At 44.7% G+C, this 24208-nt stretch overlaps 1 protein-coding gene across 5 annotated transcripts in view; it reads right to left on the reverse strand.

Annotated features, from left to right (window-relative positions):
• GBF1 (golgi brefeldin A resistant guanine nucleotide exchange factor 1) overlaps window positions 1-16454 on the reverse strand; it is a 343732-nt gene extending 327278 nt beyond the window's left edge. For all 5 annotated transcript variants that reach the window (XM_083364149.1, XM_083364148.1, XM_083364146.1 and 2 more), the window contains exons 1-2: window positions 16274-16454; window positions 6247-6352 (exon numbers count right to left, since the gene is read on the reverse strand). In XM_083364149.1, the coding sequence (XP_083220275.1) occupies window positions 6247-6352; window positions 16274-16341 (174 nt within the window). In that variant the 5' untranslated portion in view covers window positions 16342-16454. The remainder of the gene's footprint in view (window positions 1-6246; window positions 6353-16273) is intronic.
• Window positions 16455-24208: the final 7754 nt, after the last annotated feature.

Here is a 24208-nt window from a genome sequence, read left to right on the forward strand (position 1 = left end):
ATAAGCCGAGGCTGGGAAATGCAGCAGCTCACCTTATGCTCCTCTCCAGAGATCTTCCCTCAGCAGCGGCCGGCAAAGTAGCTCGCACGCGAAACAAGCCCGGCAGAGGAGCCGGAGCGGCGAGCAGAGGCGCCCGGCCCAGATCCTGCAAGGCCCGGCCGAGACACGCCCCCAGCAGCGGAGCTGCTCCGGCTCCTCTGCCGGGCTTGTTTTGCATGTGAGCTACTTTGCCTGATGCTGAGAAGACCCGCTTGGGCACTCGGGTTGCTGTCAGTCTCTGCAGGCCCTTCTCGTTTCCAGGAACGTCAAGCGTGCTTGGCTCTCCACCCCCACGGCAGGGCAGGGCAGGGCAGAGACTTGCTCGCCCTTCTGACGGCCCTGAAGAGAAACGAAGGGCTTGCAAACTCCCCGCGAGAAGCTGGGCGAAGCGCGCGGCTGGGCGAGTGTGTGCCTGCGCGCGTATTTACGAAAGAAACGCTCCGAGAGTTCTTCTTTCTCCGCCCCCTTGGGGGGAACTCTAGCGACTGCTGTAGCCGCGCTTCTCTTCTCGGCTCCAAAAATAGGGATTTCTACTCTCTCTCTCTCTCTCTCTCCCCTCCCCACCCCGCATTCTCCTGCCTCTTCGATTGCGACAATAAAAGGGCGAAGGGTGCGCTGGTTTCTTCCTCCTTCCTCCCCCCCTCCCCTCCCCTCCCCGATTGTCAGGTGAGGCAGCTGGAGGTCTGGCCGGGAGATTGTAGCAGTTTTGAAACGCCGCGGCTTGAAACGCCCGATCAGCTGATTTTCGGGTGGAAGAGCCGCGGCTTGCATCTGTTTGCATCTGCCTGAATTAGACCGAAACGGCCTGAATTTGACCAGAGTTGCTTTGTAATGGCTGGAGGAACTGCAGAGGAGGTCTTGCTGGGAGATTGTGGCCGTTTTGAAACGCCGCGGCTTGAAACGCCCGATCAGCTGATTTTCGGGGCGGAAAGAGCCACGGCTTGAATCTGCTTGTATTTGTTTGAACTTAACCAGAAACGGCTCGTAATGGCTGGAGGAACTGCGGAGGGAGTGAATGCTCCAGCCTGGAATATTTGGAAAGGCTGGGGGAACCGGATGAACTGCAGCTTAAGCGACTGTTGCCGGAGGAGCCATGGCTTGAAACGCCCCAGTTTTGGGGCAGCGTTTGCTTGTTCCCTCCCTCCCTCCCTCCCTCCCCTTTCCCTCCTCTCTAAATCCTTCCTTCCTTCCTTCCTTCCTTCCTTCCTTCCTCCCTCCCTCCCTCCCTCCCCTTTCCCTCCTCTCTAAATCCTTCCTTCCTTCCTTCCTTCCTTCCTTCCTTCCTTCCTTCCTTCCTTCCTTCCTTCCTTCCTTCCTTCCTTCCTTCCTTCCTTCCCCAGCCCTAATCCGGAAAGTGGAAGGAAAGAAGAGTAAAGGCTGGGCGGAGGAGGAGGGGAAGTTTAAAAAGGGGGCGCCGTTCCCTTTAAAAAGCCGCCCGCCACGCCGCGCTCCCTCGCAGCACTCGCGGCGGCTGGCTTCTTGGCTCCCGGTCTCCCCCAGGCTTCCCGGCTGTGATTGGCGAGCGAGCCTCCCGAGCTCCGGCGGCCGTGACATCAGCAGAAGCGGAGCAAGCAAAAGCGAAGGGGGAAGGAAGTTCACCAGCAGCACCTCGAGCCCGCTCCGAGCGCTGGCGGACGCGGAGCCGAAAGAGAAGCAGCATCTCTGCGCGCCCGGGCTGCTGGGGTGAAGTTGCAGCCGCCGCACCAACCAGCCGAGGAGAAGCAAGAGAAGGAAGTCGCCGCCGCTGCCCAGGCTGGGTTTCCTTGAAGGCTGCTGTTTGCACCCGGGAAGGAAAGTGCAGGAAAAAGGGCAAAGTGGCGAGCTAGCCCGGCATTCAACGTTTCTTCGCCGCTGCCATCCCCGAGAAGGCGAAGGGCTCCTATTTACAGCCACCCATCCGAGAGAAAAGCGGATGTCGGTGCTTCGTCGGCCTTGAACCGGGACGCAGCCTGACCTCCCCTCGTCCCGGGAGACTCTCGCTTCCCCCCACCCCCCACCCCCCACCCTCCCTACATCCCGAGCCTTCCAGATCTTCGCCTGCCTACTCGCGAGCAGGCATGTTTTCCAGCCAATCCGGGCCTGGGAGCAGGGCGCCGGCGGCACGTCCACTTTCCCCGCACTCTCCGTTCAGACGGCGCCCTTTGAGCCTGGAGTGATGCGGACGTCGGAAAAGGGCGCCGGGCGAAAGCAGCGAAGCGGGATCGCCGCGTGCCCCCCACTCCTCCTCCTCCTCCTCCTCTTCTTCTTCTTCCTCCTCCTGGTCGGCTTGACACCCCCATTTCGGCTGCTTCGCAAACTGCTTCCTCCACCCCACCCCACCCCACCTCACCCCTCCCCGCAAAAGATGCCGGGGTCGACAGCGTTTTTTCTACCCGGAACAAGCAAACACGCAGGCAACCCTGCACTATTCAGCTCAGTGAAGTCACGCTTGGTTAAAAAACAGATTTAATAATAATAATAAGAAGAAGAAGAAGTTGGGCTGATCAAATGTTTCAATAATGACTGAAGGAGAGCTGCTTGTACCTTGGTCTTTGTGCTGGTGTCTTGACATGCCAATACACTAGTACGGAAAGCTGCCGTTCACTTTCGGGGGGAGGAAAAAAAACACAACAACACCGCACGCTTTCCGCCCCGAAAATCAGCTGATCGGGCGTTTCAAGCCGTTTCAAGCGTGACTTCACTGAGCTGAATAGTGCAGGGTTGCCTGCGTGTTTGCTTGTTCCGGGTATAAAAAACGCTGTCGACCCCGGCATCTTTTGCGGGGAGGGGTGAGGTGGGGTGGGGTGGGGTGGAGGAAGCAGTTTGCGAAGCAGCCGAAATGGGGGTGTCAAGCCGACCAGGAGAAGGAAGAAGAAGAAGAGGAGGAGGAGGAGGAGGAGTGGGGGGCACGCGGCGATCCCGCTTCGCTGCTTTCGCCCGGCGCCCTTTTCCGACGTCCGCATCACTCCAGGCTCAAAGGGCGCCGTCTGAACGGAGAGTGCGGGGAAAGTGGACGTGCCGCCGGCGCCCTGCTCCCAGGCCCGGATTGGCTGGAAAACATGCCTGCTCGCGAGTAGGCAGGCGAAGATCTGGAAGGCTCGGGATGTAGGGAGGGTGGGGGGTGGGGGGTGGGGGGAAGCGAGAGTCTCCCGGGACGAGGGGAGGTCAGGCTGCGTCCCGGTTCAAGGCCGACGAAGCACCGACATCCGCTTTTCTCTCGGATGGGTGGCTGTAAATAGGAGCCCTTCGCCTTCTCGGGGATGGCAGCGGCGAAGAAACGTTGAATGCCGGGCTAGCTCGCCACTTTGCCCTTTTTCCTGCACTTTCCTTCCCGGGTGCAAACAGCAGCCTTCAAGGAAACCCAGCCTGGGCAGCGGCGGCGACTTCCTTCTCTTGCTTCTCCTCGGCTGGTTGGTGCGGCGGCTGCAACTTCACCCCAGCAGCCCGGGCGCGCAGAGATGCTGCTTCTCTTTCGGCTCCGCGTCCGCCAGCGCTCGGAGCGGGCTCGAGGTGCTGCTGGTGAACTTCCTTCCCCCTTCGCTTTTGCTTGCTCCGCTTCTGCTGATGTCACGGCCGCCGGAGCTCGGGAGGCTCGCTCGCCAATCACAGCCGGGAAGCCTGGGGGAGACCGGGAGCCAAGAAGCCAGCCGCCGCGAGTGCTGCGAGGGAGCGCGGCGTGGCGGGCGGCTTTTTAAAGGGAACGGCGCCCCCTTTTTAAACTTCCCCTCCTCCTCCGCCCAGCCTTTACTCTTCTTTCCTTCCACTTTCCGGATTAGGGCTGGGGAAGGAAGGAAGGAAGGAAGGAAGGAAGGAAGGAAGGAAGGAAGGAAGGAAGGAAGGAAGGATTTAGAGAGGAGGGAAAGGGGAGGGAGGGAGGGAGGGAGGGAGGAAGGAAGGAAGGAAGGAAGGAAGGAAGGAAGGATTTAGAGAGGAGGGAAAGGGGAGGGAGGGAGGGAGGGAGGGAACAAGCAAACGCTGCCCCAAAACTGGGGCGTTTCAAGCCATGGCTCCTCCGGCAACAGTCGCTTAAGCTGCAGTTCATCCGGTTCCCCCAGCCTTTCCAAATATTCCAGGCTGGAGCATTCACTCCCTCCGCAGTTCCTCCAGCCATTACGAGCCGTTTCTGGTTAAGTTCAAACAAATACAAGCAGATTCAAGCCGTGGCTCTTTCCGCCCCGAAAATCAGCTGATCGGGCGTTTCAAGCCGCGGCGTTTCAAAACGGCTACAATCTCCCGGCCAGACTTCCAGCTGCCTCACCTGACAATCGGGGAGGGGAGGGGAGGGGGGGAGGAAGAAACCAGCGCACCCTTCGCCCTTTTATTGTCGCAATCGAAGAGGCAGGAGAATGCGGGGTGGGGAGGGGAGAGAGAGAGAGAGAGAGAGTAGAAATCCCTATTTTCGGAGCCGAGAAGAGAAGCGCGGCTACAGCAGTCGCTAGAGTTCCCCCCAAGGGGGCGGAGAAAGAAGAGCATTCACTCCCTCCGCAGTTCCTCCAGCCATTACGAGCCGTTTCTGGTTAAGTTCAAACAAATACAAGCAGATTCAAGCCGTGGCTCTTTCCGCCCCGAAAATCAGCTGATCGGGCGTTTCAAGCCGCGGCGTTTCAAAACGGCCACAATTTCCCAGCAAGACCTCCTCTGCAGTTCCTCCAGCCATTACAAAGCAACTCTGGTCAAATTCAGGCCGTTTCGGTCTAGTTCAGGCAGATGCAAACAGATGCAAGCCGCGGCTCTTCCACCCGAAAATCAGCTGATCGGGCGTTTCAAGCCACGGCGTTTCAAAACTGCTACAATCTCCCGGCCAGACCTCCAGCTGCCTCACCTGACAATCGGGGAGGGGAGGGGAGGGGGGGAGGAAGGAGGAAGAAACCAGCGCACCCTTCGCCCTTTTATTGTCGCAATCGAAGAGGCAGGAGAATGCGGAGTGGGGAGGGGAGAGAGAGAGAGAGAGAGAGTAGAAATCCCTATTTTTGGAGCCGAGAAGAGAAGCGCGGCTACAGCAGTCGCTAGAGTTCCCCCCAAGGGGGCGGAGAAAGAAGAACTCTCGGAGCGTTTCTTTCGTAAATACGCGCGCAGGCACACACTCGCCCAGCCGCGCGCTTCGCCCAGCTTCTCGCGGGGAGTTTGCAAGCCCTTCGTTTCTCTTCAGGGCCGTCAGAAGGGCGAGCAAGTCTCTGCCCTGCCCTGCCCTGCCGTGGGGGTGGAGAGCCAAGCGCGCTTGACGTTCCTGGAAACGAGAAGGGCCTGCGGAGACTGACAGCAACCCGAGTGCCCAAGCGGGTCTTCTCAGCATCAGGCAAAGTAGCTCACATGCAAAACAAGCCCGGCAGAGGAGCCGGAGCAGCTCCGCTGCTGGGGGCGTGTCTCGGCCGGGCCTTGCAGGATCTGGGCCGGGCGCCTCTGCTCGCCGCTCCGGCTCCTCTGCCGGGCTTGTTTCGCATGTGATTCCGGGCCAGGTGCTGCTGAGGGCGAGCAGAGGCACCCGGGCGACCCCAGCAGCATCAGGCAAAGTAGCTCGGCCGCGCGCAAGTCCTCGGTAAGTTCTTTTTTTTTGTTGACTGGAGTATAAGCCGAAGTGGATTTTTTCAGCCCAAAAAGTGGGCTGAAAAATTCGGCTTATACTCAAGTATATACGGTAGCTTGGATTGTATAAAATATTTGAGATACTATTTTGCCCAAAATACACTGAATGAAATATGTCTAAATACATAAATAAGACTGCATTGGATATAAATTGTTGATTAAAATTGCCTTTGACTCTCAAGATTAATGTAGTCAAATTAATATAACTTCTAAACTGATGCGTTTCAAGAGGAATTCCAATGCTAATTCCTATTACGTATGTTACACAGATCGATAAATTCTAGGAAGTTTTTATAGCAGGAAAAGGTCCCTTGATTTCCATAAGCAATGAGATTGCTTTATGAGAATTGTGGGTTTGATTTACCAGATTTTCAAGTTCATCACTGGACTTTTACTCTAACCTCCTGTGTAGAATTAGAAAAAAAATTATTATCATTCCCTTTGGGCTTGCTTTAGAGAATCAATTTATGATTCCTCTGAAATAATTTCAAGTTACTGGGTCCGACACAAAAGATTTAAATTGCATATATTAACATAGGACTATTAATTATTGTAATTTCTCTTAAACAGTTAACATTGAAAGATAAATTTTATTAGATAAATTTGGATTTAATTAATACAATTCTTCCATTTCTAGTAACTTACCAAATGTATGTGAGTACTCCATCTTGCACTGCGTTTTATGGCTCCTATTACTGTATTGATTTCACCTTGTACAATGTAAATATTCTTATCTACAATCCTGGCAGTCCTAAAATAGAGACATCAAATTACTATTCCATCAAAAGAGTATTCCCCACATCTGATAAAAAAATAGGAAAAAAATGCCCCAAAATAAAAATTTTGAAAAGAGACAGAAGATGTTTTTAGGGACAGTAACAATGATCTGAATTGCACCAGAGCAGTCTGCTTTATATACTATAATTGATAGTTATTTATTTCTGAACACTGAGTTTAAGAACTAATAAAAACTATAAAAAGGGTTCCTTTCATACTTCAACACTGATGTATAGGAGTAAAAATGTGAGGGTTCTGGGCTGCAGAAAGCAAGTTAACTATGTCCCGTTACACTTCCTCACTTTCTCAGCTGTATCTCCCCTCCAATGCACTGCTAGATTTCTTACTATTCAGTTCAGAAATACTGCTATATTGCCTTCTTCCTATCTGATCTCACACAGGATATATCACCCTGCTTTCCCTAATGCATTTTATGCTTTGTCTCTATTTTTCATTCATGCCCCAAATTAATTTTTTAGCCTACTTTTTGCCACTGCATTTCCTACCCTGCTGTTTCTCTTTCTCCTCCAATCCCACTTTCCACCAGCAACCCTGAATCCTTCTTAGCACATTTTGCCTAGCACTTTTCTGACTACTATTTATGTTTTTAACTTTTTTCAAATCAATGCTTTTTTCCAATAATTTTTTTAAGGATTATACTATACTGTCAACGCTGCTAACATCGAATGTTATTGCTTCACAAGAGATGAAGAAGTAGCCATTTCACATGTTAAACTTGTGTATTGCTTTAAGAGATTGATTTTAAGGTTGGGAGGGGGGAAGAGAAGGATTGTAACTTCAAGGCCATCTGTAACTAAAGAAGACAAGACGGTAGGTTTTCTAACGGAAGGGAAACTGATTCTTTAAATTAATTGGAGAATATGATTAATGACAAAATTAGAAAGTTGGAGAATTGTGTTTTAATATATTAAAAAAAACTTCCTAGCTGATGCGCTATCCCGATTGCCACAGTACAAAAACAAACGCAAAGAAGTTCACAAGGCAATTATCCCCGGTCCACAAACTGCGGCCCAACTCACACCTCACAGGACCCCTAATCTTGATAACCCCGGGGTAAAGAAAATAAAGCGAGAACTCACTGATCAATGGTTTAAAGACAATCAGACATCCCTAACATGCAGGGATGGTCTGGCTTACAAGGGGGGAAAATTGTACTTGCCTGAAGCTCTTCGTCTTAATGCCGTCAAACACACCCATAATGTCAAAGAGGCTGGACATTTCGGATATCTAAAAACTCTACATCTCACTTGCCGGCAACTGTGGTGGCTGGGACTAAAACGTGATGTAGAAAACTATGTCAAGAGCTGTACTGAATGTGCCACCATGAAAAGAATCCCAGGAAAGACCCCTGGGTTACTGCAACCAGTGGCCGAACCTTCTCAACCATGGGAAGAAATAGCTATGGACTTTATAGTAGACCTACCCGACAGTAGAGGAAATAGTGTCATTTGGACTGTGATAGACCTATTTTCAAAACAAGCTCACTTTATCGCCTGCAAAGGACTTCCATCGGTTCAACGCCTGACTAAGTTGTTCCTAAAACACATCTATCGACTACATGGTGCCCCTAAGCGAATAATTTAATATATTATATGTTTTAATATATTGTGCAAGGGGCGGAGATTTCAGATTCCAGCTTCCTTCAAGCAAGCATTTGCCGGTGTATTAGGCTGAATAAAGGACTTTTAACAGGGGTGTCAAACTCAATTTCATTGAGGGCCGCATCAGCATTGCGGTTGCCCTCAAGGGGCCGGGTAGGTGTGGCCTGGGTGGGCGTGGCCTGCTGGGTGGGCATGGCTAGAGTGCATATGGCCTACTGGGTGGGCGTGGCCAGCTCTACATCATTCACATCAAGGGTGCCTATGGGAGCCTGGGCAGGAGTGGGACAGATCTGAGGGTCTCTGGCAGAAGGAGGGTCTCTGGGCCAGGGCCAAGGCAGTGTGGGCCGTTCCCTCACTGTTTCCAGGATGGCTTCGCGGGCCACATGAAACCACTTCGCGGGCCGGATCTGGCCCCTGGGCCTTGTGTTTGACATGTCTGACTTTTAAGGTGAACAATGCCTCAGAGTCACTTGAAAAGCCCATACGTCAGAAACCTGACAAGTAAAACATATATATCTACAAAATAGATACATTAAAACAATAAAAACAGAAAATGGAAAAAAAGATAAAAATAGAAAAAGAAACTTCCTTCATCCTGAGCAAATATAATCAACATTAAAAACGTAGCATTATCTCTTAGTACCACCGAAAAATCTTTTTATTCTATATCTTTAAAAAAATGCTGTAGTTTTTCTTGATGTTAAAGGTAATCCTCAACTTATGATGGAAACTAGGACCAGAATTTCCATTACTAACCAATACAGTCATAAAGCATGACATCATCACTTAGTGATGACAATCCCTATAGTCCTGGTTGCCATTGTTATCTGAATCCCATAGTTGTTAGGCCTGGCAACTTTCTGCCAGTTTCCCACAACAAAAGCCATAGGAAGTTGCAAGTCCCAGACCTACCAGTAGAAAAGTGGCTGCTGTCTTGAATGGAGGAGGATTAGAAGGGGCACTCAAGAGGCCCTGTGCAGGGGGTATGTGAGAGGCACTGCACAAGGCAGAGATAGTCCAGAGGGAAGGGCAGGAAGGGTGCACAGGAATCAGCATGGGTCATGGAGGGTTGAAAGAGTAAGCAAGAGGCATCACACAAATTGGAGAGGATGCACAACAGTGAACAAGAGGTGCTATGTAGGTCAGGAAGTGTTTGGGGGCACAGTACAGGTCAGGTGCATAGGGGTGTATGGGTGGCCAGCACAAGCGCAGAGGAGCTGTTTTTATTACATTATAAGCCACTCAGAAACATCTTCTCTCCCTAGAACACTCAACTGCTAACAAACAAAATAAGTATGTGTGATGTGGAAGAATTAGAAACAAATTAAAAATACATGACCAGTAGATATATCACAAATAATGCATTAGATGCATCTGCAAATATTTATTAGTATCATCTCTTGAAAACCAGCATCAGTCAAGTATCAAGAAATACTCTGAAACTGTAGATACACTCTTCCATGACACCATCAGCCAAAGAATGACTCTGAGTATACGTAAGAACATAAGCTATCTAGTAGAAAAAATAGCTCAGATACATTTGGAACTGGACTCCTACTGGCCTAATGCACTTGAAATACCTAGGGTTTTATCTCGTGGGTTTAATTTCAGATGAGTTTAAGTCTATGACACCTAAGGAAGTAGACAGGATCTTTCTGGCTGTGAGGTTCCTCACCTATTTATTAGATTCAGATCACGACTGAAAGGCTATTACTAGACACATTCCATATATATTAATTTTTTATTTTTTTTAAAGATAAACAGAAATAGATATTTGAAAGAAGGAAAAAAGAGACATTCACTGATGAAATGAATGACCTCTAATTTTCTTTAGTACAGATAAGTAAAAACTACATCAATCTCTTACTCTAATCCCAAATCAACTTTTTGTTTCTTTCAGCTTCTCATAAAACATTCAACAATGGTTTCCAAGTAGAAATAAAGTCATGACAAATTTCATCAAGGCCATCAATTTTGCAACCTCCATCAATTCTACCAGCCTCACCATCCATTCTTCCAAACAATGGATAAGTCCTTCCACTTTTTGAGCATACATTTCTCAACCTACAACATTCGTTCAGTGGCCATTTGAAATTAGGATGATGCTGATCAAAGAGCATTATGATCCTTGCCTGAATATAGAATAGAATATATTTATCGTCATTGTGTAACTCACAACAAAATTAAGTTATATCTGATTGTTGCAGTGGTTTGTGCTTACAACTGTGGGAGCACTACAACTCCCTCCCACACATCATGGTCCAAGAGGCCTCAACCAGGTAGTCTTCTCAGAAACAAGCCAAAGGCCTGCAAGCTGCACTGCAGCCAGTCTCATCCAGGAGGATGAGTGACTAGGTGGGAAGCAGCCCCAAGGTTTGTAGGGATCTTAAGATCTTAACTTGATACTTAAGATTTTTCTTAAGCATCAAACTGATGGGACTTAGCCCCCTTAGAGATCTTATTTGAAAGGTTCTTAGAAATTCATATTGTATCAATACTTGAAAAAGATATATTGCGTTCTGAAAAATAAGTATATTCTCTGGAGTACTATACCTGTCTCTAAATATCCACAAGATAGACTGTCCATCATATCAAAAAAAGACTTTGGTAATTGATTAATTTATCTGAAGTTTTATCAAATTATGGAACTACTCTATTCTAAAACCCCATCATGCACCAATTCTCATATGAAAAAATAGTCAATTGGTCCATAAGATGATTAAAGAACTTCATTTTATCCTCATTTGGAACATAAACACCAACAATTATTTAATAATTAAAGATTTAATATGTTGCATTTCAACCTCAATTGCAACATTTTATCTACTGAGTTGATCAGGAAATAATTTCAATTTTAATTATGGATTAATCTACAAAATTATTTCATTAATCTTTTTAAGCACACTGATATAAATTCCTCAATCATAGTTTTATAGATCAAATACTTCACCATCTTTTGTTATATGTATTTGTTGTAAACAAATAATATCTCATTTCAATTGTCTCAAATAGGGTAGTCTTTTTTTCTTTTTTGAGGAGCATTTGCCCCATTTATATTCCATGTTAAAAATTTGTAGTCTGTATTCAAGAAAAGTTTATCAAATCCCTTAGCTGTGGCTCCCAAAATATAAATAAGTTAACTAAAGTTTTATTAATTAAACATTCCTAAAAAGCAAAATTTTATACATCACCATACATACCAGTTCAATTGGCAGAACATGTCACATTTAACAGGAGTCAGGTCCCCATAGATCTCTATCGGGCACTGCCATTCTACCGGGAGTGGGAATTTGGGGGCTTTTCTTTGATATATCCATTTTACTTTGTTCCTCTTTTGCTTTTGCTTCCTGGGAATTGAGGAGTGGGGGATGAGCCTTGGGGCCATCTGATTTGCTTCACCTCTTAAGAATCCTGCTTACATCAAGACCACAGCGCCTGAGAACAACTTGTTATCACCTTCTCAGCTCAGAGTTCTCACAACACCTTTACACCTTCGGATTGGCTCACCATGGACTGGGAAGCTGGGAGGGGTTTTGAACAATGGGGTTTAGCCTAACATTTTCGCACAGCAACTTTAGATTCTGCCTGCTCTCTCTGCAATCACTTTCTCTCAATAAAAGATCCTTTTGAAATGCCTTCCGCTCAAGATTTCGACTATGAAGACAGCTGAGATTGTGGAGTTTCATTCCCCCACCCAAACTAAGGGAAGAAACTCCAACCCTCTCAGAGTAAGACCCAGGGCCCTCCGACAGTGATGACGAACCCCTGGTAAGTGAGCCAATCGTGCCAGTAACCATGCCCATAGAACTGCTGATCCCAGGTAAGGAGAAAAAAGGGACCCTAAAAGCTTTACTATTACTATACTGAGGGTGCATCAGATGCTTAGTAAATCTGACCCTGGTGGGAACCCTGGAGTTCCACCTGAGGTTAAACAACCCAATTGCCTTCTGCCAGTTAGACAGGTCCATCGCAAGGGATGTCCCAGCCATCTTTATCACTGAGCCCCTGGACATGGACAGTGGGGGGGCACTCTGAGACCCTAATCTTTATAATGGCACTGGGAATGGAATGGCCCCTTGTATTAGTGGAACCCATGAGTGGACTAGAGGAAAAGACTCCTGAAATTCCCAAAAAGCGAGAAAGCCTCACACCACACCAGCCAAGAGCCAGGGATGGATCCTCGCAGAGAAACCAGAATGGGAAAAGCGGAACTAGAAGTGACCTGCTGCAGGGCAAACCCCACGAGTATCACGACCTGGTCAATGTGTTCAGTGAGAAGGGCTCGGACAAACTCCCTGCACAGTGACCCACAGATTGTGCCACTGAAATTGTCCCCAAGGCTCAATTGCCAAATCAAAACTACTCCATGACCCCAAGAGTTAAATGAATTGCATATATTCATAGATAAAAACCTAGCCCGAGGTTTCATTGAGCTAGCCAGACCCAGGGTGGCCACCCCAGCTCTGTTCCAAGAGAAGAAGGATGGGTCTCTTCGTCTTTGTGTGGATTATAGGAGTCTGAATGCTGTGTGTGTGGAAAATGTTTACCTTCTCCCTCTCATGAAAGACATGCTGGCCCACCTTTCAAAAGGAAAAATATTCCTGATCTTCATGCATATGCTCTTGATAATCTATTAAAATTAAGAATTTTAAAATCAAATGTTAAAAGTAGTTTTTGTAGCTAGATGTGTGACATCTATTTCGCTTGTTGTGAATAGTCTTATAGTGGAAATTGTTTGGCAGGTAAGAATTGAAATCAATACATGAAACCATTCTTTCAGCATGTAACAAAATGAGAGGCAACATAAAGGAACAATATGCCAGCTTAAATATACAGACCCAGATTTTGACTACAACCAAAGACCCAACAATGCAGAAAGCAACAGGAGAAATGGAACAACTAAATATTAAGACAGAGGACCCAACTGACCAACAGATCCAGCCAACGGGGAAATTAGAAAAGAGAATGACAACATTAAAAATGGAAAAGATTTTTTTCATAAATCAGAAGAAACTTGAGGAAAAGGAAGAATAACAGACTGAATGGAAGATAAACTTATTAAGACAACTGTGGGAAACTGAAATAATGGGGAGGTGATCAAAGAAATATAATGCTAGTTCTTCCAAAAAATTGTAATTAAATGGTTTTTCTTAAATAATACACATAATAATAGAGGGAGAACTGTTTGATGAATTAAAAGTACTGACATGGATGGTTAATTGGCAAAGGAAAAAAGCCAGAGTAAGGCTGAAACTAACTAGGGTTTTGATTTATTAGGGGGGATTTTATACTATTGATTAGAAGGTTGAAGATGGTCGAACACAGAATTTTTTTTTAGAAAATAAGGTAATATTATAACTGAATAGGTAAAATGTGTAATAAGATTAATAGATTTTTGGTTTAATATGGTGGGGGAAAAAGAGAATTTTTAAAATAGAATAAGATTATATGCAAATAGATAAGATGGATATTTAGAATATTAGATTTTTTTACAAAAAGGAGAAAATGTAGAAGTTAAAGGAAACTCTAAAGCTTAGAAATTATAACACACCAAATGTTAAGTTGAATATTGAGGGGAAATTAAAGCCTGGGGAAAAAGCTACACTAGAACACTGATGTATATAAGATTGAATGTAAACACAATTAAGATATGTATAAGTTCAAAATTATTGATAAATGTAACAAAGATGATTTTACTTAGTTGATAACAATCAGAATTATATTAATTCAATATGAGATAATAGATATTAAGGGATAAAGAGAAGAAATATCTGATGTTGTAACTTGAGATTTTTGCTAAAGATTTATGTATGTTGTGGAACCGTTGATTACCCAGTCACCACGTTGCTTTTTAAATGTTTAATTGAAAAATTAGAAAATCAATAAAATATTTTTTAAAAGGGAAAATATTTTCTAAGCTGGACTTGCACAAAGTGTACTCCCAGGTCAGAATTAAGGAAGGGGATGAAATTAAATTATAACCCTCAATTTTAAATTATAGCCCTCAATTTTTAAAATCAGCATTATTCTGGATCGAAGCTGTTGTGCTTTAATTAATCTCTTGTTAAGACTTCTATGGTCTATATAAGCAGATGTCATTAACATTAACAGATCTCTCCAGATAGTTTTGAACTTGTAGAAACACCTTTTATCATATAGAAATACCTTTATTGCATGTAGAGTTGAATACAGTAGGTGGATGCATTCAGATGACCTTTGTACAGCATTTCCAAGATATTTCCAAGGTATCTCTAAGGTTAGAAAATGGTAATACTCCCAGGATCTGCATATTGAGTCTGCAAGTTACCCCATGTCTTCTGGCTAAAGGAGAATGGACTCTCTAGGGACAAAGGAGGAGGAAGTCCATCCCAGAAAGGGGAGGGAAGAGGAATACATCATAGGGTAGGAGGGTCTGACTGCCCACATTGTGATTTCTCCACACAGCCACGTGGTAGTATCATACCAACATCAGTACATGTAGTCTATAAAATTTGAGTATTTTTAAGATTTGTATCTATTAAGAAACTTCCTGAGTAGATTAACTGGGCTACCACACAAGGGAAGCAGCAATATATACTGTTTTTTCTTAAGAGAATATCCTTGCAGTGGAATATACACATTTTTGTTAGCAATTTACTTGTGGCATAGACCCTTAACTTTTTATTGATGGCACATTGGCAAGTCATACTTATAGTAGTGATTGATTAAACAGGCTGGGTTTGTAATATAAACTGCTGGATAGTACCACAGTTTTCTGTAGGTTGGAAAATACAAAGAAAAATGCATGTGTCAAGTCTCAAGTAAACTGAATATATTTTACCTTTTAGAATACAACTCCTAAATATAAATCAGTAATTTTTATTAGTATTTTTGCATATTAGCAATGTGGCTCAAATGATGTAAAACAATTCATATACTCATCACAGAACAAATCTTTTTGTGCAACAGGCCCAACTATACTATGATGCCTAATTAATAAAATGTGGGTGACTTTCAATAATCATGCGTGTTTAAAAAAGAATCTGTAATCTCCTATTTGCTAACCTTCTACAACTTAAAAAAGCTAAAATAAATTAACAAGAAAACAAAGATTGCAGTATGCTTTGCTTTCCACAAAAAGTAATGAAGACAAGCTGTATTACAAGCATGTAAACAGATGACACAATTATAATCTTTATAGAGCCTCTACACATAGGGTCCTAAGTATTCCAATTTATACTATAATCAACCTTTCTAATATCCAACAATTGTTTTAAATAAATCAAGATAGTATATAACTAAATTTGAATGAATAATGGTAGGGCTTATGGTTAGACCCCAAATCTAATTGAATTGAGAAAAGCATTAATTTAACATATTGTGGTAAACCACAATATAGTGTAAAATTAGCCAATAGTTAATTCAGTACGTGATTTTTAAAAGCTATTTCCCTATTTGTAGTGTATACTGTGTTCTAGCATTTTTTTCAGCAATCACCCATCACTGCGGCAATGTAAACCTTTAACTCTGTTACTGTTCTAGCAGCTGAATAATGGCTAGAACTTAGGTAATTCTATCAGACATTGTCAGTGGATAGATACATTGTCAGTGGATGGAGAAAACACTAAAGTTTTGCTTCAGATCCCTAAATCCACACACAACTATAGAAGAGGAAACAGTTGTCAGAAGCAACATCACTCCTTCAGAATCTTGTTTCCAATATGTTTGTATATTACTTACAATACTGTACCTCTTTTCCCCAGTGTCCCTCCAAATTTTCGCAATTCCCAAGAAGTCACCCAGCAAAAAAGAAAGCATTTCAAATTCAACAACGGGCGGGTAGGGGCCACGTTGTAGCTCCATGCTACCCAGCCTGAAATCCAGGCCTTGTCGAGCGAAACGGCCGGTCTTTGATAATAATAATAAAAAAAGTAGGCCAGCTACCGTTGGGCTGGACTGCCGAGGAATTAGTTCATAATGCAGTGCGTGACACACTCCGAAGTCCGCCCTACTTTTCAACACCCCGCCTTTGGACCATTCGTGATTCGCGGAAAACTCGCTAATCTCGGAGGTCTCCAGCTAACCGATATTCCCGTCCCGTCCACAGTACTAGAAGTTGGTAGGGAAACAAATTCCCAAGCGGCACTACGGAACACCATGTGGCTTTGGGGCCGTTGCTACCTTTGGACTTAACCATCGCTTGCTTGCTGGTAGCATCGCGGCCGCCGGCAAGGCAGGCCTAAACACAATTCGAGCCTTTCTGCGACTGATCCCTCTCTCCCTCGCTCGCTCACCCTTCCATCCATCCTGCGTCGTTCAAAATGGGGCAGGCTTTGGCGGACGTCGACAGGCGTCTTGGCATTTCGGGAGGCAGATCAGCCACAGGCCCGCGAAGCCGAAGAAAACGGCCTCGGAGGGACGACTACCGGCTCCTCTCTTTTCTCTGACGTGGAAACCGACCACAACCGAAAGTGCTAGGGACGCTACAAGGGAGGGGCAGCAATCCAAGTAGCCAATCGAGAATCATCCTGAGAAGACAGATATATATTCTCCAATCGAATCAACGAGTTCCTCTGAAGGACAGGCTGACGTTTTGGAATTCCAAGGAAGAGTGATATAGAAAATCCAATTAAATGTGAGATGAGTTAATTGACACGTCATTTACCAATATCTGATACCAAATCCTTGGTTAAGAGAATATCGTGAAAGTTAAAAGTGCACGGTTATGCAGGTAGGCAGTTGTCAGTTGTGTGTAGGATTTAATCTCATCTTAACATTAAATTTTCAGCCTCCCCCTTAAAACAGACGTGTATATAAGAAGCACTTTTGCAAGGGCAGATAGGTTTAAAGCAGGGGTCTTCAAACTTGGCCCTTTTATGACTTGTGGACTTCAACTCCCAGAATTCCTCAGCCAGGCATGCTGGCAGGGAATTCTGGGAGTTGAAGTCCACAAGTCATAAAAGGGCCAAGTTTGAAGATCCCTGCTTTAAAAGTTTGCACAGATATTTGATCAATGGTTGGAATTTGGTCTAATAGTTAAGCCAATTGGGTTACCTTGGGCCAGTGTCAACCCAATCCACGTGGCAAGGTTGTTGCTGTGGGTAAAATAGGAGGAGGAAGATGTGTTGTATGTGTTCAGTACCTTCAGTTATTTGTAAAAATAATAAAGGTGGGATATAAACAGGGCTTTTTTTTCTCATAGAACGCTCAGAACGGAGTTCCGGCACCTTTTTTGGATGGAACCTTGTAGGGTAGGCAAGGCGGGTTATATGACATGTGTGAGTTCCGGCCCTTTTTCTTTTACAAAAAAAGCACTGGATATAAATAAATAGTTATTGCTGCCTTGCTGGCCAGTTATGGAAACACTGATTTGTGGAGACAGCAACCTTACCTGGTCTGATACTCAGAGAACATCCACAGCTTTAGAGTACATGTTTTCCTGGTTGCAATTCAACACCTTAACAGCTGCATTACAATGGGCTTGCTGGAATCCCTGACTTTTGAAGATAAGAATGATAACCTAAGAAAGGTAGAGGTACCCATTTCAGTACAGCCACGGACAGCATTTAATTGAAGTGAGAAAATATTACTTTAAGCCTAAGGAAAACTTAATTCTATTTCATTCATAGGCTGGTAAGATGAAGGTAATAATATGGGCACACACGCTGAAGAGCAAGGCCTAGACCAGGGATCCCCAATCTTGGGCACTTTATGACTTGTGGACTTCAACACCCAGAATTCTTCAGCCAGCATGGCTGGCTGAGGAATTCTGGGAGTTAAAGTCCACAAGGCATAAAGTGCCCAAGGTTGGGGACCCCTGGCCTCGACCAATAGATGTACTCCATATGGGTTCATCTGCATCCCTATGAGAGGAAGGTTTAAGGGGTTTTACACAGTACCACAACTCAGCAGTCAGTATTACTTTATGTTCTCAGCACCCTTTTCATTTCACACAATGCTATGATAGTTCTTCAGAACATGAATCTGTTTACTTCAAAGCCAAGTGCAAGAGGTAGGCATCAATAGTCAGGAATAGACAGATGTCTTTCAGTGCCAAAGTAAATTTAATAGGTGCCTTATGTGTTTTAGATAACATGTTTTGTCAAGGTCATTAAAAATGATAGAATCAAAGTTATTAGAATTCTTGACAAAGAATCTACTATCCCATGTACTTTGACACTTTGAGGGCCAACACTTAATTTGCTTGTGATATTTTACCAAAATATATTTCTGACAATACCTGAATGATGGTCAATTTCTGCTCGATCTTATTCTAACAAGGTTTGTGATCATCTTCCTCTCTGAAGATGAAGAAATACACACACACTGAAACATACACATAGGAAATCCAGAATCATTGTTTTTATATCATATTAGTTTGTTTGATTGATTTCTATAGCCGTCCATCTCAGCAAACAACTCCGGGCAACTCACAGTTCAAAAACACATATTACAACTAAAATCCTAAAAACATTTTAAAAATAAAAACAGATAAACCCATTAAAACAATAAAAAAATCAAAAGTTTAATTTGAGTACATACAGAGCAAGTCATCTAGCTTATTAACAATATAGCCAAGAGGCGGAGCCTTTGGCACATGGGAGCATAGATAGTTTTTAAAGGTTTACAGAAGGCTAAACGGAGTTGGGGCCATTCTAATCTCTGAAGGGAGGATGTTCCACAGAGCAGGGGCTGCTGCAGAAAAAAAACTCATCTTCTTGTCCCCATCAGCTGACATTCTTATCTGCAGCATGCCCATCCTATTTAATTGAACAGGCAGAAACACTGGAGAAAAGGCAAACCCTCAGGTATAGGGCTTTATAGATAATCACTGCCTTGTATTGCACCAGAAACACTGGTAACTATGCAACTCATGCAGTAGTGGTTTTATGTGTACCAGTTACTACCTGCTTAGCTGCATCCTGTACCAGTTGAAGTTTCTGAATGGTCTTCAGGGGCAGCCCCATGTACAGTGAGTTATAGTACCAATTTAGTGGTTTATAAGAACGATAAAGAAAAATAAATATCTACTTAAATTAATCAAGACATTAATAACTGTTACTGAATCTAAAGTCACTAACTGCAATTGTACAAAAGTTCTGTTTGCCACAGTTATCACCTGTGATTCCAGAATTAATAAATTCCAATCCCAGAACAGCCTGATCAGGGAGAGAACAACTTCAGTCATAAGAGGGTAAATCTTAGTCCCTAAATCTAACTTCTTTTTGATCAGCAGCATGTTCTGCTTATCTTCCTCATAGAACCAATACACTATCAAATTTAGACAGCATAGTAGTTGCTTACTTTGAGTTAGTTGTAATGAACAAGAAAGATAAGCATTATAGTACAGTTCTGGCACACTTCAAATATTCAGAGGAACTCCCATAGCAGTTTCACCTAGATGTTAAATAGAACTGGGGTCTAAAAAAAGCACAACAAAGAATGTTCTTCCTGCACCAACTCAGAAAGTTCAGACTGCCCAAAGAGCTGCTGATACAGTTTTACAAAGGAATTATTGAATCTGTCATTTGCACCTCTATGACTGGTTTGGCACTGCAACCAAACAAGACGGACACATACTTCAATTGATAATTAGAACTGCAGAAAAAACAATTTCTACCAGACTGCCTTCCATTGAGGACCTTTATACTGTACAAGCCAGAAAGAGGGTTGTGAAAATATCTACAGACCCCTCACATCCTGGATATAAACTGTTTCAACTTCTTCCCTCAAGACGATGCTATAGAGCATTGCACACCAAAACAACTACCAGTCGACACAAAGACATTTTTCCCATGCCATCACTCTGCTAAACAACTAATTCCCATAACACTGTCAAACTACCTAGTAGGGCTGTATTACTATTCTTCTTCTCATCTTTCCTATTACTTATTTCCTTATCCTCTTATGACTATTTCTTTGTTGCTTGTATTTTACAATTTATAAGGTAAAGGTAAAGGTTCCCCCGCACATGTGTGCTAGTCGTTTCCAACTCTAGGGGCCGGTGCTCATCTCCGTTTCAAAGCCGAAGAGCCAGCGCTTGTCCGAGGACGTCTCCGTGGTCATGTGGCCGGCATGACTAGACCCCAAAGGCGCACGGAACGCTGTTACCTTCCCACCGTAGTGGTCCCTATTTTTCTACTTGCATTTTTACGTGCTTTCGAACTGCTAGGTTGGCAGAAGCTGGGACGAGTAACAGGCGCTCACTCTGTTACGTGGCACTCGGGATTCGACCCGCCAAATTGCCGACCTTCTGATCGACAAGCTCAGCGTCCTAACCCACTGAGCCACCGCGTCCCTTTACAATTTATACTATTGTTTTATTTAGTATCCTAATATGATTTATGTTGATAAATTTAGTGTTGTTATATTTAGTGTCCTATGACTATCACTAAATGATTGTATCTTATATCATGATTTATCACTTGTTGCTTGTTTGTACACTGACAGCTTATGCACTGGAGACAAATTCCTTGTGTGTCCAGTCACACTTGGCCAATAAAGAATTCTATTCTATTCTATTCTATTCTATTCTATTCTATTCTATTCTATTCTATTCTATTCCTATTCCATTCTTCTCCATGTTTTCAAGAAGAGAAGAAATAGATTCCTTTCCTCCAAATACTACAAGAGAATTTGGGACAAATACATTAGCCTCTATTTTATTTTATTAAAATCTGATTTGTAAAAGACCAAGGTTTGTGTGTTATACTCAGCTTTCATTTCCATTAACATTAAGAAATCTAACTTATATACTGTAATGACTTTCCTCACTCCTGTATCGAAGTCTTCCTTATTGATTAATAAGAGTTTATACACTTACAAGCAATTTATTCCAATAATTCTGGACAGCTTAGAAGAATTTATGTATAAGAATTGGTAAATAATATAATTCACCACAGCTTGCACCACAGCTGTTCAAATTACCTGGGATGATTCCCTCATTTCCTGCATAAAAGGCAAGTGCATCCATTGGATATCTCAGATAGATCATCAACAACATACTTAGTCAGGTTCAAGGAAATGTTGCCCCAAAACCGGCTGGTATTTAATCAGATGAATTGATTTTGAGAATGGACCAACTTAATCCAATTCCCTACACTTCTGCAATGTATGACAGAGTGCAAATTGTTATTCACAAAGGGTCACAAATTACATTTCCCCATTTTCCTTTGTATCATTGTTGACTAGAGACCATCATTTGTGATATAGAAAGCTCTCGCTCTCTGTATATCCTTGAAATGCAGATATTTAGTGAATGCTGAAATAATTTTCATAGTTTTTATACAATGTAAAGGTAAAAAACGGAAATATAAGAGTTTTGTATCAAGTTGAGAAAAGAAAAATATATATTTGGGGGGTTAAAATTAGTTTTGGAGCTCAAAATGAGGAGTTACCTAAAGTTAACAATATATAGTCTAACAATATATAGAATGATTAAGTAAAGCTATTACAAACTTCTATTGTAAATTATGCTTAAAGAGACTTGGGTGAATGCTTGAATCTTTGAGGTGGTCATCGCTGTCTAGAAAATAGTTTTTAAATGGTCGGGAACTATACTGCTCACAAAAATAAAGGGAACACTTAAACAACACGAATAGTTTTGTGTTCCCTTTATTTTTTTTGAGCAGTATATTATTAGCAAAGGCATTTTACCCCGTTCTATTTTTCCTCTTATTTCCTCGAAGTCAAAGCTATGGTGCCTGGAATGGCTAAAATGAGAGTAACGGCGGAAACCACCGAGGTGGAGCACAAACTCTCTCGCTCCCACCTATTGATCGAGGACTGAGGAAAGGACATACCCTCGCTACGGCACTTGTTTTTCTTGTGCGCATCTTCCTCAAAGACGTTCTCTCGTTTTGACCCCAAGTGCTCAGAAAGCTTGTCTTCTTTGAAGGAATAAGCGCCTTCCCAACGGCCCGATCCCCCTTCCGCTTAAGGAGCTTTCCCCCTCCGCGATCTTTCGTCCTTGGGGGCTTTCCCTCCTCTCGTCGGGGAAGAGCCTTGGGAAACAGCTGTCGGGTTAAAGGCGTGGTCTGGAGCCACACCTAGGAAAGAGGAGGGGGGCTCCGCGGCCGGCACGCAGCGAGCGATGGGACGGGCTAGGAGAGCGTTGCCCGAGAGCGGCTGGCTGGGGGCGACGATGGCCCCATCCATAAAGCCGATGTTTCATGCGCAAGGGAGTCACTCGGCCGGCGGATCCTTCTCCGTGCTGCGGCGGAGCAGACCTTGCACCGAGAGTGGGGGTGAGGTGGAGCCTTACATTCCCCCCAAGTCCAGAGGCGCGGCGAAACTGGGCGAAGGCTCTTCAGTGCCTCGGGAGCTAAAGAGCTGTAAGTGCTGCTCCCTCTCCAAGCAGGCCGTGCTTCGGAGAGTCGTTTCCCCTCGGCCGCGCCGCCCCAATCTGGAGGCAATTTGCCTGGGATCACCTCCGGCTGGGCGACGAAGGAATTGACCCACAGTCGGATTATGCTTAAACTACGCTGCCGTCCAGGGCGGGCAGACGGGCATTTCCGCTCCCTTTCTTCGCGTGGGCTTTCGTTGGTCAGGCCAGAGCAAAACCGCTGGAGGCCGTGCGCGGGACGGTCCGAGTGTACCGTGGCCGAATTGATCTCTGGTATTGCGCCGGGTACCATTTTGCTTCCACCTGACTTGTGGAGAACACCAGAGCCGAAAAAACGCTTCAACGGCTGTTCAGAAATATTTGGGGTTTCTTTCTCTAAAGGGCAGCCTTCGTTTTGATTAAAGTGGAGGGAGGCAGACTACGGCATGTGGGAAAGGGAGAGTTCTCGAGCGCCTGAACGAAAACAAATTGAACCGCATTTCGATAAAAAGACTAAAGGCGCTCACGTAGAAAAGGCGGACTCCATACTGACTTTTGGGATAATTAAAAAATATAAATTATGACACCAAATTGAGGTTACTTTAAAATAATTCATTATGACAAAATTAATTAACGAAACAAGACCACGCCAAACATATAGTGTTTATTTTACACTCGTTTTATTAACATTTTGTAAGTATCAGAATATATTTCGAACTTGCTTAAGCCGATAGACAAGGATCCTGCCTGACAAATGAAAACTGAGTCGGCTGGTCAAATTGTATTATATCAATATTGCATCATGTATCACATCACTTAGCATGCTTGTTATTTAAAATAATTATATCAAAATATTGGAGTTCTTAAAATAATTGGAATACAAAGATATCACACAAGAAATTTAAGTAGGACAGGATTCAAAGAACTTCATTGTGTTCGCTGTTTTTTTCTCATCCTTTAACCGATTGATTGATGGGCGCGGAGCAGCAGCCCTCTTGTTTCCTACTCAGGCTGGAACCCGCGGACGTTGCTAAACTCCGAGCAGAAGCAACGGCGGGCGAATCGTTCAATCCTCTAGGCTGGGAGCGGAATCGGGTTGTTGCCCAGGCCAAGTCGACTCAACCTTCACTGAGGCGGTGGTAGTGGAAATTAATGGGTCTGGAAAGATTTTCCGGGATCATGAACTTGTATTTCTTGTAACTATCAAGAAAGTATTAGATGCCCGTCTCTTTTCGGTGCGATGCAGGAGCCCGAAAGGCGAAGGGAGCTTTCCTAGTGGTGGTCTCGCAATGAACGGGCCGAGCGGCTGCGCTCCGGAGGGAAGGGAAAAGCGTCGCCCAACGTAGGACTGAATCTACCAACGTGCTGAGCTTCGGCCCTGAAAGAGAAGGGCCAGAAGAGGAGCGGCGTTTGCAAAGTAGCGCCCCGAAAGAGGGGGGGAACGGGGGGGGAGGGACATGCCTTTTCTCCGGCCTTTGTTTGGAGGGTCCACGCGTGTGGCTGCTGGTGAGGAAAAAGCGGCTGTCGCTACTTTCGTAGACTTTCCCAGGAAGGTGCATCTGTAAATCCGTAGGCGAGGTATGCCCTGCCTTATGCTTCTGCCAGGAAGTCCCTTCGAGACCGTAGTGCGCCCAAAGAGGGCCAGCGTCGCCTCTTCCTCGCGGGAAGGAAGCGAGGCTGCTTTCCTGGGGGTGGGGGGGTGGGGTGACCAGTCGGTCCTCGATTAAGGCGCCAGATTCGGCGTCGAGGTAACTTCTACGCCAGTGTACTTTCCGGCGGCTGCATAAAGCAGGGCATGCAGCCCATTGACGCGCACTTTGCGGGGTCCTGGGAAGACCAGCGCATGATCTAGAAAAAACCGAATATGTTGATTGCCTCCTTCTCCCCAACGAAGGAAGCAGGCCCT

This window comes from Vipera ursinii (genome assembly GCF_947247035.1).
Source record: "Vipera ursinii genome assembly, chromosome: 5".
Lineage (NCBI taxonomy): Eukaryota > Metazoa > Chordata > Lepidosauria > Squamata > Viperidae > Vipera > Vipera ursinii.